Raw genomic sequence first — 17141 nt, 5'->3', positions numbered from 1 at the left:
TTTGTATTTTACTTTGGAAAGGAGTAAAGTGGTGAATCTCCAGATGCTGTTATCAAAATAATAGCCTTCCAACATCGACACTTATTCATTAGGACAGAGAAATCAGTTTTGCATAGTGACGTGCCCTGATTACACATTGTACTGAAAGGATCAAATAATCAGCTTTAACTCCGTGGCCTGTTCAAATATCAGATTCTGTTTCCCAATCAGTTTTAAGAAATCACAATGCAATGAGAAGTGCTTTTCATACACTTTAAGATTAAACCCAAATATGTCACGATTGCAACTATCATGACTCCTATTTTAACAAACAAAAGAAAATTTCTTAAGGTTACAAGGAAAGAGTTATGATAGAACATCAGCCTTCAGAGGGGCACCTCTGGTTTGGGGCCACTGAAATACAGAAGCAGATGTAAAGTAACATCGGCTTCAGACACTGCTAAAGTACAAACGCTTCCCCAAACGGCATTAACTAAGACACCGTGGTTACTGAAGGGGCTTTGAGCGGGGTGATGGGATTTGGAAGGATGCGACTCTGCCGAGAGAAGCAGTTCTGCATACAAGTCAGGGACCGCGGAGTGAAACTGTGTTACTTCCTCGCGTTTAATACCAATTTACCCTGAGACCAGCCCTTCAAATCATTCTGATATTCGCCCTGATCTAGAGAAGACCTTCTAAACCACAAGATTTCACTTCTGCTGTGCCAATTTAGCCGATGGTATAATTTTAATTTAAAAGATAATCCGAAAGTTTCCCCCTCCTGAGGTCTCAGCGGCTCCACGCCGCGGAGTTTCAGGGCTCGTTTTCCCTCATTTCTGCTCCTTCCAAAGGAAAACTGTATTAGATGATAGGACAGACTCTCCCCTCCCCGTCCGGGAAGAAATGGGGTGCATTGGCTCTAAATTTCGAGAGGAAAAAGACATTTTTGACAGGCAAGAAACACAACTGGCGCGGAGGCGGGCGGCAGAGCGATTCAGACCCCACCAATCAGCGCGCGGGAGTCGCTATAAAAAGGGGTGGCGACGCTGGCGTTGCTATTGTTCGCAGTGGATTTACCGAAGTAGCTATGTCGGAGGTCGCCCCTGTCGCCGCGCCTGATGTGGCCCCCGCTGTGGCTCCGGCCCCGGCAAAGACTACGAGTGCCAAGAAACCGAAGAAGGCGCCCGGCAGCTCCAAAGCTCGGAAGCCTGCGGGCCCTAGCGTCACCGAGCTGATCACCAAGGCTGTGTCGGCCTCCAAGGAGCGCAAGGGACTCTCCCTCGCCGCGCTCAAGAAGGCGCTTGCTGCCGGCGGCTACGATGTAGAGAAGAGCAACAGCCGCATCAAGCTGGGGCTCAAGAGCCTCGTCAACAAAGGTACTCTAGTGCAGACCAAGGGCACCGGTGCCTCCGGCTCTTTCCGCCTTAGTAAGAAGCCGGGAGAGGTGAAAGAAAAAGCCCCCAAGAAAAGGACGGCCGCAGCCAAGCCCAGAAAGCCAGCGGTCAAGAAGCCTGTTAGCGCTGCCAAGAAGCCCAAGAAAGCTGCGGCAGTGAAGAAGAGCCCCAAGAAAGTGAAGAAACCGGCCGCTGCCGCGGCCAAGAAAGCAATGAAGAGCCCCAGAAAGGTGACTAAGGCTGCCAAGCCTAAGAAGGTAGCAGCAGCAAAGAGTCCAGCCAAGGCAAAGGCGGTGAAGCCCAAAGCAGCCAAGCCCAGGGCAGCCAAGCCAAAAGCAGCCAAGACGAAGAGGACGGCTCCCAAAAAGAAGTAAATGATCCTGAAAAAAAAATATCTGCCATGCGGATAAACCCAACGGCTCTTTTAAGAGCCACCCAAGCTTGCTTTAAAAAGGGCTGAAACACTTTGTTTCTTTTATGTCACTTGTCACTAATTCCCATTTATTCTGCACTGCTTTCGTTTTTGTCGGTCTGAAAATTGCACGAACTTCCACAGATGCTGGCGGAGCCTCCTGCAGTACAACCCGTTTCAGCCCATAAGAACTTGCTGCGACCGCGAAGTCCTCCCGGCTTCTGGGTTGGGGGAGATTGCTGCGGCTGCCCGTAGTTTATCCGATCAGCCGGAGAACGAGGAACCGCCCTCGGAAGCGCTACCTTCCCGCTTCCTCCCCCACCCGCCTCCCAGCAGTTCTGCCGGTTTCGAAAAGCCCGCGCTGCTCAGGGATTGGCCGCGATTTTCCGCGTTTTCTGCTGCGCTGCAGCTCTCGGGTTAAACAAGCCACACTTTTTTTGTTTGCTCTTCACTGTGCGAAGAGCCTTATGAACTTGGGTACGTGCTCGCCCGCAGCCCTCCGTCCTCCCTCCCCCTTTTACCATGGGCGGAAGCCCTCAGACCAGTTCTGTACTCGTCAGTCTCTTCCTGTCCCTAGAAATCGAATGATGATCTGGGGCCGAGAGGCACGGCTGTTTGTAGCCTTCTGAGCAGTCCCTGGTGCAGTCCGCCGGTCTTCGACTTCGGTGCTGAGTATCTTGTGCCTCGGAGCTGCCGGGTTCAGCCCTTAGCCGGGTCTGGGACTTCGTCGGAAGCAGCGCTGGGCGCGATAAAACCCCACAGTAGTCGGAGCTTGCCGTACGTGTCTCCCAACCCTGCAGCCCGTATTTTTGAGCTCACATACCCATGCCTAGTTTGTTACAGAAGTATGCCTACCAGATTCACGTAGTTAACCACAAGCAGAGGGTGCTGGGAGTCACACACACTAATTCTTACCCAACTAAGTGCACTGACCTGATCAGAGTGTGTCAACCGTGATTTTCCAGCCCACTACAACTAGTCAGATATCCAGATATATTAGCTATTTAACTTAAATAAGTTCTAAATAGTTAGAGTCAGAATTAGCTGTCATGCACTGTCCAGCCCATACTTAGGGACACTACAGGAATTACCAAAGGCAGCAGCCTTTACATTGGACAGCAGCTCTGAGAGTGTATGGTTGCAATTCCAGCAACAGACAAAAGCACATGGCCAAATTTAATGGACCCAAAACAGTGTATGAAAAAGACTATTCAGAAGTGGAAGAAATGTGAAGCAAACCGAGATGATGATGTAGTATGGACAATTGGAGGAAAACCAATACTACAAAAGAGATATATAATTACTGTGGTTTGATGGTTCCATGAAATGACTGATGGGGGAGGAGAGGCAATAGTTAATCAGGTACAGAAAGTATGGGAAGCACCAGGAAATTATGCTGCTGAAAAAAAATCACCAGTGACTTCCTGACTTGTCAAAAGTTTTTGAGTACCAGGCCAAGCTTAGGGGGTGTCCTGGTTTGAGCAGTAGCAGTCATTTTTTCTCCTTCTTGTAGCTGGTGCAGTGCTGTGTTTTGATTTCTGGGCTGAGAACGGTTGCTGATAGCAAGCATGTTTTGAGTTACTGCACAAATGTTTGGTTTGTCCAAGGCCTTTTCTGAGCTCATGCTCTGCTAGGGAGGAGGGGAGGCAGGGAGGAAGGAGAGACAGGACACCTGACCCAGGCTAGCCGAAGAGGTATTCCATACCATAGCACGTGATACCCAAGATGTAACCGGGAGAGAGCCGGAAGGGCTGGAGCTCTGGGGGGATGGAGGAGGTATTGCTCGGTGCTCGGTCGGGCAGGGTGGGGTGAGTTATGGTCGGTGGCTGGTGAGATGTTGTATTCTCTTCACTTGTTATTGGCTTTATCATTATTATTTGTAGTAGTAATAGCAGTAGTGATTTGTGTTATACCTTAGCAATTAAATTGTGCTTATCTCAACCCGTGGGGGCTACATTCTTTGGATTCTCCTTCCTAACTCTCTGGGAGTTGGGGGAGCAAGGGGGGGGGAGTGAGTGAATGAGTTGTGTGTGGACTTGGTTTAAACCACGACAGGGGGCAACCATGTGTCAACTCCTCTCTTCAGCAACTGCAAGTAGATTGCAGATATGCCCTCTGCTAATAGATACAATTATATGCTTGTAATAGTAGATCAATTGTCGGGCTGGGTGGAAGCCTTCCCAGCAAGAAAAGCTGACGTAGGAGGAATAGTAAAAACTTGATTGAAAGAAAGTATACCTAAATATAGGGCTCCAAAATCAGTCCAGATGGATATAGGTGCTCATTTTACAGCAAATATAATCAATCAACTATACATATTACTAGGAATAGAAAGTAAATTACCTACACCATGTCATCCACAGTCTTCAGAACAAGTGGAAAGAATGACCATTAAAAGAAAAGATAGCAAAAGTATGTACACACACTAATTTAAAATGGCCATAATCACTAAATTTAGTTCTATAGGATGTTCAAAATACTCCATGATAACCCATAGGACCAAGAACAGCAGAGCTTCTCTCTGGGAGGCACCTTGCTATATCAGGGTAAGACCAGCTTTTGGATGGAGATGAATAGTTGACCCAAGACATTTTATATATGTAAAAGGTGTTTCAAGATAAAAAGAGATAAACCAAATGGTGCCAGCCTTATGCCGTAAGCTGTGGACTTTCACCTCAATATGCTTTTGTGGAATAAAGTTAGCTTTCTCAGTAATTTTCCTAGAAGCTGATACAGGGCTGTGTTTTCTCTTTAGTGTGAGAAGAATGTTTTTAACATTGTGATGTTTTAATTGTTGCCAAGTAACTTCTATCCTAGGTCTGGGACTTTTTTAGTGTCCCATGCGCTGCCAACAGGCTAGGGTGCAAGAAGCAAAAACCAGAAGATAAGGAGGCTACTACTGTCAGCAGAAGCTGCGACTCATAAAAATAAGACCAGTTAAGAGCCTGCCTCTGTGAAGGCAGAGAAAGAATCCAATAAGGTGTTAGAAGACCCCAGAAAAAAAAAAATCACCATTGGGCTAAAAAGGCACAAGGAGTGTGTGCAAAAATCATAATTACCAAAGGACTTTTTTGTTCAGGGTCCCTCTCCAGAGGCAACAAGCTCAAGCTGTTCCTTTTGCTGTACCACATAATTGTTAAATTATTTTCTCCTGGAATCAGATGACTGAGACTGCTGTGGGAGACCTGAGGCTGAGCCTGAAGGAGGAGGAAGCACACCCTAGAGCAAGCATTTGTGTGGGCAAGGAATCAAAAGGGGTACCCCTCTTCTTACTGGAGTCGATCGTTGCAAAGGGGCTTCAGTCCCAGGAGTCTTGGTTGGTTGCCGCGGAAAGGACTCAGTCAGAGACCAATGTGATCAGACAAAAAGCCATTTATTGCAAAGCATTAACTCCTTATATACTGTTGCTTACACACACCTACAGCAATTTGGCATATCATGATTGGATACTTGTCTTGAAGACCCTTAGTGACTAACATATAATTGGTTAAGCACAGGTGTGAGAACTTGACCTCGAACGCTTGCCAACAGTCCACAGTTCTCATAACTCAGTGAATTCTAGCTTCTTCTTGTCTTGCTTGCTTAGGCTTCCTCGGGCCTCCCATGGCCTTGCTGTATCCCTCGGAGTTATTCAGAGCTCATGTACCAAATATCCATTCTCCTGTGAGAACACTGTCTCCACAGTTGGTATGTGTGCAATCTCTTAGAAGGTGTGTGAATGTTCAAGCAGCAGCTTCTCCCCTAACACACATGTACGTTTTGGATGGGTATGGTCAAAGAGCTGGTATGCTGCTGTAGGAAACATAGTATTTCATACTAAATTTATTTCTTTAGAGCTGAACCCCAAAAGGCAAAACCCAGTTACAGTAGCATAGGCAAAACTGTATCATACACATCCCTGCTTATTGAATGGACCTCAGAATGGTAAATGACCCTGTCGTGGTTTAAATCAAGTCTCCCTACTCCCGGAGAGTTAGGAAGGAGAATCCAAAGAATGTAGCCCCCACGGATTGAGATAAGAACGGTTTAATTGCTAAGGCATAACACAAAACCCCTACTGCCATTTACTACTACAAATAATAATAATGATACAGCAAACAGCAAGTTAAAAGAATACAACACCCCACCAGCCACCGACCCATAACTCACTCCACCCTGCCTGGCCGAGCACCATGTGCTCCCTCCTCCATTTTTCTCCAGAGCTCCTACCCCTCCAGCTTTCTCCTTCCCAGTATGCATCCTGGGCATCATGTGCTATGGTATGGAATACCTCATTGCCTAGTCTGGGTCAGGTGCCCTGTCTCTCCTTCCTCCCGGACTCCCCTCCTCCACCTGGCTGGAAAAAAAAACCTTGAACAAAAAACACCCTCAAAACATGCTCAAACCATGACAGACCCTCACAAAATTGTATATGACTTCTTATGGATAAACACCTTTCTATTATAAGGTGACAAAAAATTTCAGTGGCATTAGTCATATGTTAAATTACCACAAAACCAGGTCATTTCTGCACATGTATTTCTTTATCAGTTTGTTCTGTGTCATGGGCTCTGTTACTCTTGTGTTTTCTTGTGAATCTCTGTGTCTTTTTACTGTAGTTGTTGCCATGTGAGTAAGAATTTATTCTGTATGGCCTCAACGTGACTTTGAAAAAAAAAAAAGGTCACTCTTAAAGTCTCACTTCTTAAAAACATCAAAGCTATATTTCAAGGGAAACTATTCCATTACTGCTATAAAAAAGCTTCTGCATTTGTTAGAGAAAATCAGAAGCTAGTCTGTGATAAAAGGCAGAACAATGATAGTTCAAGTGAAGAGATGTTTAAAATAGGGTTATGCTGTTTTTGCACATCCTCAGCACCAGTGAGCACCCTAAGCTGAATACAGCAAAGAAAAAGTCCTTCATAGTATCCTGGGGTGAATAAATGGAGAGGTGTAAATACGTAAATTTCAAGACTAAGTTTGCAGGATCTCAAAAGGAAGGAGCTGAGCAGGGAGACAGCTATAGTGTATAGACAGGAAGGCAGGGACAACCTTCAAGTCAAATGTGAATACCAAGTCAAATATGAATATCATGACTACTAGACCTGTTTTCCACTGCTTGCATGGCAGTACAGATTTGGTCCAGCTTGAGTTCAGGTACAGAATCACTTTTCACCTAGACACCTTTGACTTAGCAAGGTTTTCCTGCCACAGATGTCTTTTTTACTACCTAGAAAATGTAAAAAAATAGTAAGAGGATTATTGTTCTTATCAAACAATGAAACAATAAAAATAAACAAAGCATAGGTCAGGAAATACATCAGACATAAAAAAAAGGAGTTTCTCTTGTACTTTCTTTTTATTAGCATCAGTGAGTGCTAGTAAACCAAGGGTGAATGTACTGGGTCTGCATAGTGCATACTTATTATCAGTTGTATGTAACTGCCTGTCGTGGTTTAAAACCCCACCTCAGTCTCCCGCAGTACCACACACCCCTTTTTCCCTCCAACCTCCCCACTCCCGGAGGGATGGGGAGGAGAACCGGAGGAATATAACTTCCATGGATTGAGATAAAACCAATCCAGTAATTAAGTTATAACACAAATCACTACTGCTACCGCTAATAAATCAATGTTAGAGGAAATAAACAAGGAGAGAGAATACGATACCACCCGCCAAAACGAGCCCAACCCGGAAGAGCTAACCCCCCCCCTGCCGCGGAAAAGACTCAGTCAGAGATCAATGTGATCAGACAAAAAGCCATTTATTGCAAAGCATTAACTCCTTATATACTATTGCTTACACACACCTACAGCAATTTGGCATATCATGATTGGATACTTGTCTTGAAGACCCTTAGTGACTAACATATAATTGGTTAAGCACAGGTGTGAGAACTTGACCTCGAACGCTTGCCAACAGTCCACAGTTCTCATAACTCAGTGAATTCTAGCTTCTTCTTATCCTGCTTGCTTAGGCTTCCTCGGGCCTCCCACGGCCTTGCTGTATCCCTCGGTGTTATTCAGACCTCATGTACCAAATATTCATTTTCCTGTGAGAACACTGTCTCCACATCTCCCCCTTTTTAGTTTTACGAAAAGTTTTTGACAATTTATTATGTCTGCTCTATCACTGCTTGACTTGTATAACATAACAACCCACTACTCTAGGTAGCATTATTTCAGTAAGAATAGTCTGATTTGAAGTCACTTGAACCTTTATAACATGTGGCATACCAGTGAATCCTACACACTATGTAACAGGATGGACTAATGGGGATTTAACAGATGTGCTCAGTATACTTGTCCATTACCCATGGTCACACATAATAAAACAGATATTACAAAGATTTTACACAGATTTCTATCATTGCTGTTTCTTTATGTTGTTCTGCGGCTTTATACTTTTCGCTGGCATTCAGTATGGTCCTGTTGATAGCTGTACACAGCTGGGCCTGCCCTTTTTCTCCTGGATGGTTCTGATAACAACGGAGGCCATCCCTTACATCAAGGTCTGGCATGGCATGTGCCTCCACGGCTCTACGCCTGCTGGGTTGCAGCCAGCAGTGGAGCTAAAGGTTCTTCTTGGTTGCAGACACAGAGGCCAACCCAGTCTTGCCCTTGACTGTGGTAGCAGGCATTTGGTCAATCTCAGTCCTTGCACCTTGTTGTCAATGCAGAGTTTCACCTGCTTAACCCAGTAACAAGTCACTACTACAGCAAAGCACACACAGATTTACATTAGCAGAGTAATATCAGAGAGTGCAGCAGCATGCTGAAGATGCCAATGACAGTGAGGGACTAACCAAAGAAATTTCTTACAGTGGAGTTCTCCCACCCTCTTAATTTGTTCCATTACCTGCTTTGTAACAGTACCATCGTATTAGAATCTTTCTACCTTTTGCCTTAGCATCTTCTAGCAGCTGCTGCAAATTTGCATATTCTAACATCTCTTTTACAAGTGACAGTTCCATACAATACAAGGTATAGTTTCTTATTAGCAACTGGCTAGTAAATACAAGTGGTTTTATATGCAAAATCACAACCTCTAATAATAGTTACTTTACAAGCATGCATATTCAAGCTGTTACTTTTCAGTTGCCCCCAAGTGATGTTTTACAATCATTAATTTCTCTCTATCTTGTTCTGCTTGGGGTTTTTACGGTCAGCTTCTGTAGATGATGCATCGAGTTCTTCCACTCATCTGTCCAGCTCATGACAAGGCTTGACAAACTTTGCAGGCAGCCGCCGTGGACCTGTAGGTAGTAGGACAGAAATATACCCCTTCCTCCGGGTTATCAGTTCTTGAGAAGTAGACAGGTTAAAGTGACTCCTTAAAGCAGAAGCATTCTAATGAAAAGGGGATGTGAAGCAGCTGCAGAAGTAAACTGTACAGTGTTAACATTACCTCTTTTTTTTTTTTTTCTGATCACACATGCATATTGTCTGGAAAACAAGCCTGAAGCAATACACATCAAAACTGCAGTAATTAATAACAGCTAGAGTGAGTTAATTATTTACAAAAACACTGTCTGCCTCATCACACACACACACATGCTTGGGATCCCACAAGCACACTTCACCCAACTACAATATTCGAAACACAAAATCCATACAATCATTACTCCCTCTACACAGTCCCACATAGAGAGCATGGCACAAGGACCTTGTGAAGAGTATCAGGAAATCAGCTCCAAGAAGCATCATTGCAGTGCGAGGTAGCAGGCTCAACCTTAGCAGGCGTCCCTGCAGAGGCTCTGCCTCCCTCACATCGCATGAGGCTTGGGCTTTTATACTGACCAAAAAGTACACTCATTCCGACACAGGTGGCCAGCCTATGTTGGAAGAAGTGGTCAGCCATATCTGTAAAGGTCTCCAAAGGTCACTGGAAACATGGATATACTTATATTCACTAACTTCTAGCTCATAAGCATAACAGACCGACTTCGTGCAAAAGGGTAACCTAACCCATAATCGTCATTTATATTTTAAACACTCATGAGAGACCCACAGTTCACAAGACCCATGTATTGGATAAATTACAGAATCACAGAATCCCAAGGGTTGGAAGGGACCTTGAAAGATTCAGTCCAACCCCCTGCAAGAGCACGGTAACCCAGAGTATGTCACACAGAAACTTGTCCAGGCAGACCTTGAATATCTCCAATGTAGGAGACTCCACAACCCCCCTGGGCAACCTGTCCCAGTGCTCTGTCACTCTCACAGTAAAGAAGTTAAGAGTTCATCCAGTTAACTCATTCAGCTGTTGACAAGGGGGATATCCTGGTTCTCCTTTGGTGCTGCTGGCTCTTTCCAGGGCTTCACCCACCGAGCTGGCACCCACTGCAGGCCGGAGTCTGTAATTACACACATATATCCTCGACCACTTAATTTTACTTCCACAGGACCCTTCCAAACACCAGTTTCCATGTCCTTGTATTGGACCAGGATACCCTGAGTCTTATTCATATAACCTGAGCCTAACGCCTGGCCATGTATTACAGCAGGAGGGTCATTAAAGTCTCCTGTTAGTCGCAAGAAATTCATAACATATACAGCTTTCTGTATTCTTGCTACCGGCGTAAGCCCTTCTTCCCCCTTTTTTTGTTTTTCCAATGACTGTTTCAGTGTTTGATGTGTTCGTTCAATGATAGCTTGTCCTCGGGCATCTGTCAAGGACAGGCCGAACTGTCGAACCAACATTTTTGCCGATTGGTGGAAGAAGGCATGAGATGCCCGGGCGTGTTGAAAAATATCTACTGGTGGCCCTGCCCATGCCGGAGCAACTAATTTATCTGCCTTATCATTCTCATCGCAAAGGCTTCCGGAAAGGCCCGAGTGGCTGCGAATATGCATAATAAAATATTCACATTTACGACTATTTACAAGATGTAACAGAGTTTTCAATAGGGTCCACAATCTGCGGTTAGTAACCTCTTGTAAAATTGCCCTTTCTAGACGTTGAACAATTCATACAACATATAAGGAGTCACAGATGATATTAAGTGGTGTATCAGGCCATCGTTGGAACACCGCAACGACGGCACTTAGTTCCAGCGTTTGTAGTGAATCGGTGGATTGGCCTGGTATTTTCTGTTCCTTCCAACCATCCTCTGCTTGCCAAACATATCCAGCCATGTGATTGTTTTTGCTAGCATCTGTAAACACAGTTATACCTGAAACAGGCTTGCTAGTATAAAAGGTAGCATCCGCATATCGGTTGTTCTTTAGTACTGTGAACAATTTATGAGGTGGAAAATGTACACTAATTTGGCCAAAGAAATCAATTAAGGCAATTTGAAAGGCAGTGCAAGATTGCCGTGCCCAATCCAACCATATTTTGGTAAGAGGTAAACAAAGTTGTGATGGATCACTGCCTAGGATTTCCCGGCAACGTGCACGGCCTCGCATGATTAAAAGGGCAAATGCTTCCAATCGCGTAGTGACAGTAGTGCGCAAACGATAAGGTAAAAAGATCCACTCTAATATACACAAGGGATCAGTCTTCTGCAAGTTCCATTGTGCTAACAGGCTAAATGGATGATATTCATTGTTTATAATGAACAAGGTTATAGGCAAATCTGGATTCCATCGAGAGGCATAAGAGTTATATACCTTGGCCATGATATGGGCCAATGCCTCCTGCTGGATTTTTGATAGAGCTCTTTTATCCTCCACATGCGGCTTGCCCTTCAATAGGGGCATCAGTTCAGCCAAATCATCATTAGTAATGCCACATAAGGGACGGATCCACTGAATATCACCCATCAATTTCTGAACATCGGATAAGGTTCTTATATCTGAGGTAATTTCAATCTTTTGGGGCCTGACTTCAGTTCCGGAAATAATCCACCCCAAATATCTCCATGGGGCTTCGCGCTGGATTTTCTCAGATGCAATGACCAAACCTGCCTTTGCCAACTCTGATTGTACTAGTTCAAGTAGGTGGTCCTTATTTAAATCCTGTCCTGCAATCAGAATATCATCCATATAGTGGTAAATTAAACAGTGCTGTAAGTATTGACGAATCAGCTGTAATGCCCAAGAAACATAAAGCTGACAAATAGTAGGAGAATTTTTCATACCCTGAGGCAGCACAACCCATTCATATATTTTTACTGGTTCTCCTTTGTTAATTGCTGGGACAGAGAAAGCAAATTTTTCCCAATCACTCGGATGCAGGGGAACTGTGAAAAAGCAGTCTTTTAAATCAATTATCATTAAATCCCATCCTTCAGATATCATAGTGGGACTAGGTAAACCAGCTTGCGAGGCACCCATGTCTTGCATGATGGCATTTATAGCCCGCAAGTCATGTAACAATCGCCATTTTCCGCTTTTCTTGGGGATGGTAAATACAGGAGTATTCCATGGGCTGGTGGAAGGCACAATATGGCCTGCTTCTAATTGTTCAGCGACCAGTTCATGAATATGGGACAGCTTTTCTTTTGTCAGCGGCCATTGATCAACCCATACAGGTGTTTCAGTAAGCCATCGTAATTTATAGGTTGGCTGTCCATCAATGGCCGCCATTAAAATTTTTTTGTAGTCAATCTCATTCCCATTTGACTAAGAGCATCCCGTCCGAGCAATACAATTGGAGAGTGCATGACATATGGTCTGATGCGTGTATGACTGCCATCAGATAGAAAGACATCCACCAATTCTGTACTAATTTTTGTTGATTGCATTCCTCCGATTCCAACAACTCCTGTGGCAACGGCTTGTAGGGGCCAAGCTTTTGGCCACTGACGATATGGTATGATAGTAACATCAGCCCCCGTGTCGAATAGCATAGGCAGTTTAATTATTTGATTATTATGGCCCTGTATAGAGACCTGGTCCTCAGGTTTGTGCTTTGCAATATCCAACACAAACAAAATGTGTGGGATTCCTGTGGAACCCCATGCCTGATTTCCTCTGATTTTTTGCCCCATCTGGGGAACTTTTGCTTCAAATGGAACTAATTGAGCTATTTTAGAATCCTTGGGGATGTGTACTGGGGGTGCATGTGTCTGCACCATGATCCCAATATTTCCAGTATAATCAGCATTAACTACGCCTGGTAATACAAAGACTCCTGTCCTGGATGTTGGTGAGCGTCCTAATAGCAAAGCACATAACCCATGACCAAGGGGCCCACTTAATGTAGATGGAATGCAATGGACAGAAGTATCAGTAATGGTAAAATCTATTGCTGTTGCCACGTCCACTCCGGCACTCCCTGCTGTGGCGGAGGGGACGCAGTCCAGACACCCTGATTTTTTGTCATTGCGTGGGGTGGTGTCGCGCTCACCACCAAGTTTCCCAACAGGGTTCCATCTTTCTAAAACCTAGAATGACATGCTGCTGCTGTGTGACCACGTCTGTCACATCTAGCACAAACGCTTGAGCTGCTGCCCTGGGGGGGGGCGACATTTCTTTGCAGTGCATTGTTTTTTAAGATGTCCCAGCCGTCCACAATTATGACATTTTACACCTTTCATGCCCCCTCGATCATCCTGACCTTGTTGTAGAAGAGGTCTGACAGCAGCGGCAAAGGCACGTGCCATATATTCCACCTTTTCCTCTGTTGTGCCCACCTTAGAGCATGCATCCATAATTTCTTGTAATCCAGCAGATTTTGGCAAAGCCTGTAAAATACGCTTACAAATCGGGTTAGCATTTTCCATAGCTAAGGACATAAGCACAGACTCTTTAGAATTAGATGCCAAATCAATATTTTTTCCAATAGCATCTGTTAATCTATAGATAAATTGCATGTAAGGCTCAGTAGCTCCCTGTTTTACCGATGGATAAGAGGGATTAGGTTTTCCTGCCTCTGGCACAGCTTTTAAGGCAGCTAATGCCAATTGCTGTGCTTGCCGTAAAACCTCAACCTTCATATGAGTCTGTACTGCATCAGGATGAAATTGGCCCCTCCCTAGTAACATGTCAGATGTGATACCATGTAAAGGGTCAGTGGGATTGCAAGCTAAGTTGTCATCAGCAGCTCTTTCAGCTAACTCTTCAAACCCACTCTTAAAGTGTAAGACCTGGGAGGGGGTTAATAAAATTGCAGCTATTCGATAACAATCACAAGGAGTTAACAGCATACTAGAAAATAAGGCAGTTAGCATCTGTTGAGTATATGAGGAAGACAACCCATATTGAGCAATTGCTCCTTTTAGTTCTTTCATAGCCTTCCAATCCATAGGAGTCCAGAGAGGTTGCCCTTGGGCATTCACAATAACTGGAAATGCGGAGGGGACATCAATCGGTAAAATAGTGCCATCTATAATCGCATCTTGAATAAGACCACGCCATCTCAGGGCACTGGGAGCAGCTTGCTGAGAGAGTGCCGGAGTTGGCGGTAGCGGCACCTCAAAAGGGTTAACTTCTGTGGATTGCTTGAGAGCTTGCTCCTTATCTTTAGACCCCAGCTCCTCCAGGCGGTCTCGTAAATCTTGTAGCTTTTGATCTAACAGCTCTGACCAGCGATGCCATTCCTGGCTACTTTGCGGCTCCGACGGGAGCGATGCAAGTGCTGGTGTCAAAGGCGAAGGGGGGTGTTTTAAAGTGGGAGTTTTATTATCCTCCTCAAAAGGTTCTCTCTCCCTGTCCGTAGGGGGTGGGGGGCCGGGGGAGAGATATTTTCTGCCTCTGGGGCAGTAGCATCACGAAAAGGATTAACCATAGGTGGTCGTGGTCGCGCACCCTCCCTCTCCCAAGCCCCCTCATCGTATATTACGGGGTAGGAGGGGGGCACTGGGTCCTCAAACATCTGTACTTTCTGACGCACAGGCTTTCGAGCTGGAGCCGCTTCACCCAAAACCAACACTCTGGCTGCTACTGGCACACCAGCAGCAGCCGGCTGTTGCTCAGGCGAGTCCGAAAACATCGGAAAGACAGACATGACTATTTCCTTCTCAGCTTTCATAGTAGTTAATGTGTCTTTTAAGAGTCGCCACAATGTGGCAAGGGGCCTTGCCTCCTTTGACCCTTGGAAAATATCGTCCCACAAACACAACAAACACAACACACACAAACACAAACAAACAAAAAACAAACAAAAAACCCAAACACAACAAACACAAACAAACACAAAAACAACTTTCTCCCAAGTCTCAGTCTTAAAAGCTTCACCAACCTCCACAATTAGCTTTTTCTCTTTACACCAGAGTAAAAGCCTCTTCAGAGTTTCATCATCATACTTTATCCCTCTCTCAGAGAGGATATGTTGGAAGGGCTTAAGCATTACTTCATCTTCTTTACTTAACTGGTTTCCCATCCTTAAGCTCCCTTCCAACGGTCCGGCTGCTTACCTTATTTGCACTGCGCAGTGTCTTCCGGGCTCACAAGGCTCCAATCTGAGGATTCCCTCCTCCGAGGCTTCTGCCTCTCGATCTTGGTCCAGACAGATCGATTCCAGCCGATTTCTTCACGGCCCAGTGATTCAAACCCTCTTCCGTTTCAATGTGAACTTATAGAGGGTCCCTGTTCGGGCGCCATTTGCCGCGGAAAGGACTCAGTCAGAGATCAATGTGATCAGACAAAAAGCCATTTATTGCAAAGCATTAACTCCTTATATACTATTGCTTACACACACCTACAGCAATTTGGCATATCATGATTGGATACTTGTCTTGAAGACCCTTAGTGACTAACATATAATTGGTTAAGCACAGGTGTGAGAACTTGACCTCGAACGCTTGCCAACAGTCCACAGTTCTCATAACTCAGTGAATTCTAGCTTCTTCTTATCTTGCTTGCTTAGGCTTCCTCGGGCCTCCCACGGCCTTGCTGTATCCCTCGGAGTTATTCAGACCTCATGTACCAAATATTCATTTTCTTGTGAGAACACTGTCTCCACACCCCCCCTTCTGGCCAACTTGCCGTTACCTCCCCAAGCAGGACGTGCTGTGGTATGGAATACCTCCCCGACTAGCCCAGGCCAGGCGCCCTATCTCTCCCTCCTCCCAGCCTCCCTTCCTCCCTGGCAGAGCATGAGCTTAGAAAAGGCCTTGGACAAAACCAAACATTTAAGCAGTAACTCAAAATGTATGCGTCACCAGCAACCGCTCCCAGCCCGAAAGTCAAAACACAGCACTGCACCAGCTACCAAGAAGGAGAAAAAATGACTGCTACTGCTGAACCCATGACATTATCCACCCCTTATTCCATACCATTCACGTCATGCTCAGATCCCACATTTTCAATAAACCATCATATATGGTATATGCCATCAATATACCATCAATATACCATCACATAGGACACTGCCCTAGTAAAAATGCACGTTACGATTGCCACTGCAGTGCTTAGCCACTTCTTCCCTGCCTCTCTGTTTTGTGTGCTGTAGGTTTGCTGTCCTCATAACAGAACTCTGTGCCCATTCCCTGGTTAAATGTGTTTGTCCACTTGGTTCTTAACTCTTTAAATATTTTTATTTTTCTTCTGTCAGAGAGAACACTTTGCTATCAATAGCATTTCTCTCATATCAGGACCAGATCTGGTGAGTATGTGCACTCTTCAGGAAGCAGGTGACTTCTTTCATTAAACCAGGGTATATTTCTGATATATTTTCTCTTCTCCAGTGTCAAAGAAAAGCTGACTAAGTATTCCATATGACAACTATCCCCAGAATCCTAGCTACCTGGGTAGGAAACTCATGTCACACAAGTGCAGTAAAGGTATTTTTTTTTCTTTTTTTTTTTCCTCAGAAAAGGAAGATTAAAGACAATGTGTGTCTCTCCCCACAGATAAATATGACAGGAGAACTAGTGACAACTGATATGGAAAAGGCTGAGGCACTCATCTTATGGGATTGTTTAGGTTTTTTCTTTTTTTCCCTCAGTTTTCATTGGTAATCACCATTCCCACATCTGTCAAGTCTCTGAACCTCAAGGCATGGGTCAGGGGTGCAAAGTCCCTTCCATTGTAAAAGATCAGATTTGAGACCATTTGAAGAATATGAACATGCATAGAATCCTATAGGGCCTAATAAGATGAATATCAGGGTCCTGAAGGAATCAGCAGATGGAGTTGCTAAGCCACTCTTCATCATATTTGAAAAGTCATTACATTCAGGTGAAGTTCCCAGAAACTGGATAAAAGAAAATATCACAGACATTTTTATAAGGATAGTAAAGAGGACCCTGTGATCTGCAGACCAGTCAGTCTCACCTGAGGGCCTGGTAAGATCATTGAACAGATACTCCTAGAAGCTATGTCAAAACATATGGAAGACAGGGAAGTCATTACAGACAGCAAACATGGCTTCCCTATGAGGCATCATAGAGGTATGTTCTTACCTCCAAACTGAAGAAGTATGGATTTGATGGACAAACTGTTAAATGGGCGAGGAACTGGCTGAATAGCTGTACCTAAAAAATTACA

At 44.7% G+C, this 17141-nt stretch overlaps 2 protein-coding genes across 2 annotated transcripts in view; one reads left to right on the top strand and one right to left on the bottom strand.

Annotated features, from left to right (window-relative positions):
• LOC101872911 (histone H4) overlaps positions 1-17141 on the bottom strand; it is a 40711-nt gene that overhangs the window by 7703 nt on the left and 15867 nt on the right. Inside the window, exon 4 of the mRNA XM_013129342.3 lies at positions 10795-10809. Coding sequence (XP_012984796.2) covers positions 10795-10809 — 15 coding nt within the window. The remainder of the gene's footprint in view (positions 1-10794; positions 10810-17141) is intronic.
• LOC101873686 (histone H1.03) lies at positions 1056-3358 on the top strand. Its single transcript, XM_031050176.2, has one exon. It carries the CDS (start codon positions 1067-1069, stop codon positions 1745-1747), a length of 681 nt encoding a protein of 226 aa, XP_030906036.1. The 5' UTR covers positions 1056-1066; the 3' UTR covers positions 1748-3358.

This window comes from Melopsittacus undulatus, chromosome 5 (genome assembly GCF_012275295.1).
Source record: "Melopsittacus undulatus isolate bMelUnd1 chromosome 5, bMelUnd1.mat.Z, whole genome shotgun sequence".
Taxonomy (NCBI): domain Eukaryota; kingdom Metazoa; phylum Chordata; class Aves; order Psittaciformes; family Psittaculidae; genus Melopsittacus; species Melopsittacus undulatus.
This window is presented reverse-complemented; position numbering and strand designations above follow the sequence as displayed.

Excerpts from the sequence above, each read along its gene's own strand:
- LOC101873686 (XM_031050176.2), top strand. The coding sequence starts at position 1,067 with ATGTCGGAGGTCGCCCCTGTCGCCGCGCCTGATGTGGCCCCCGCTGTG.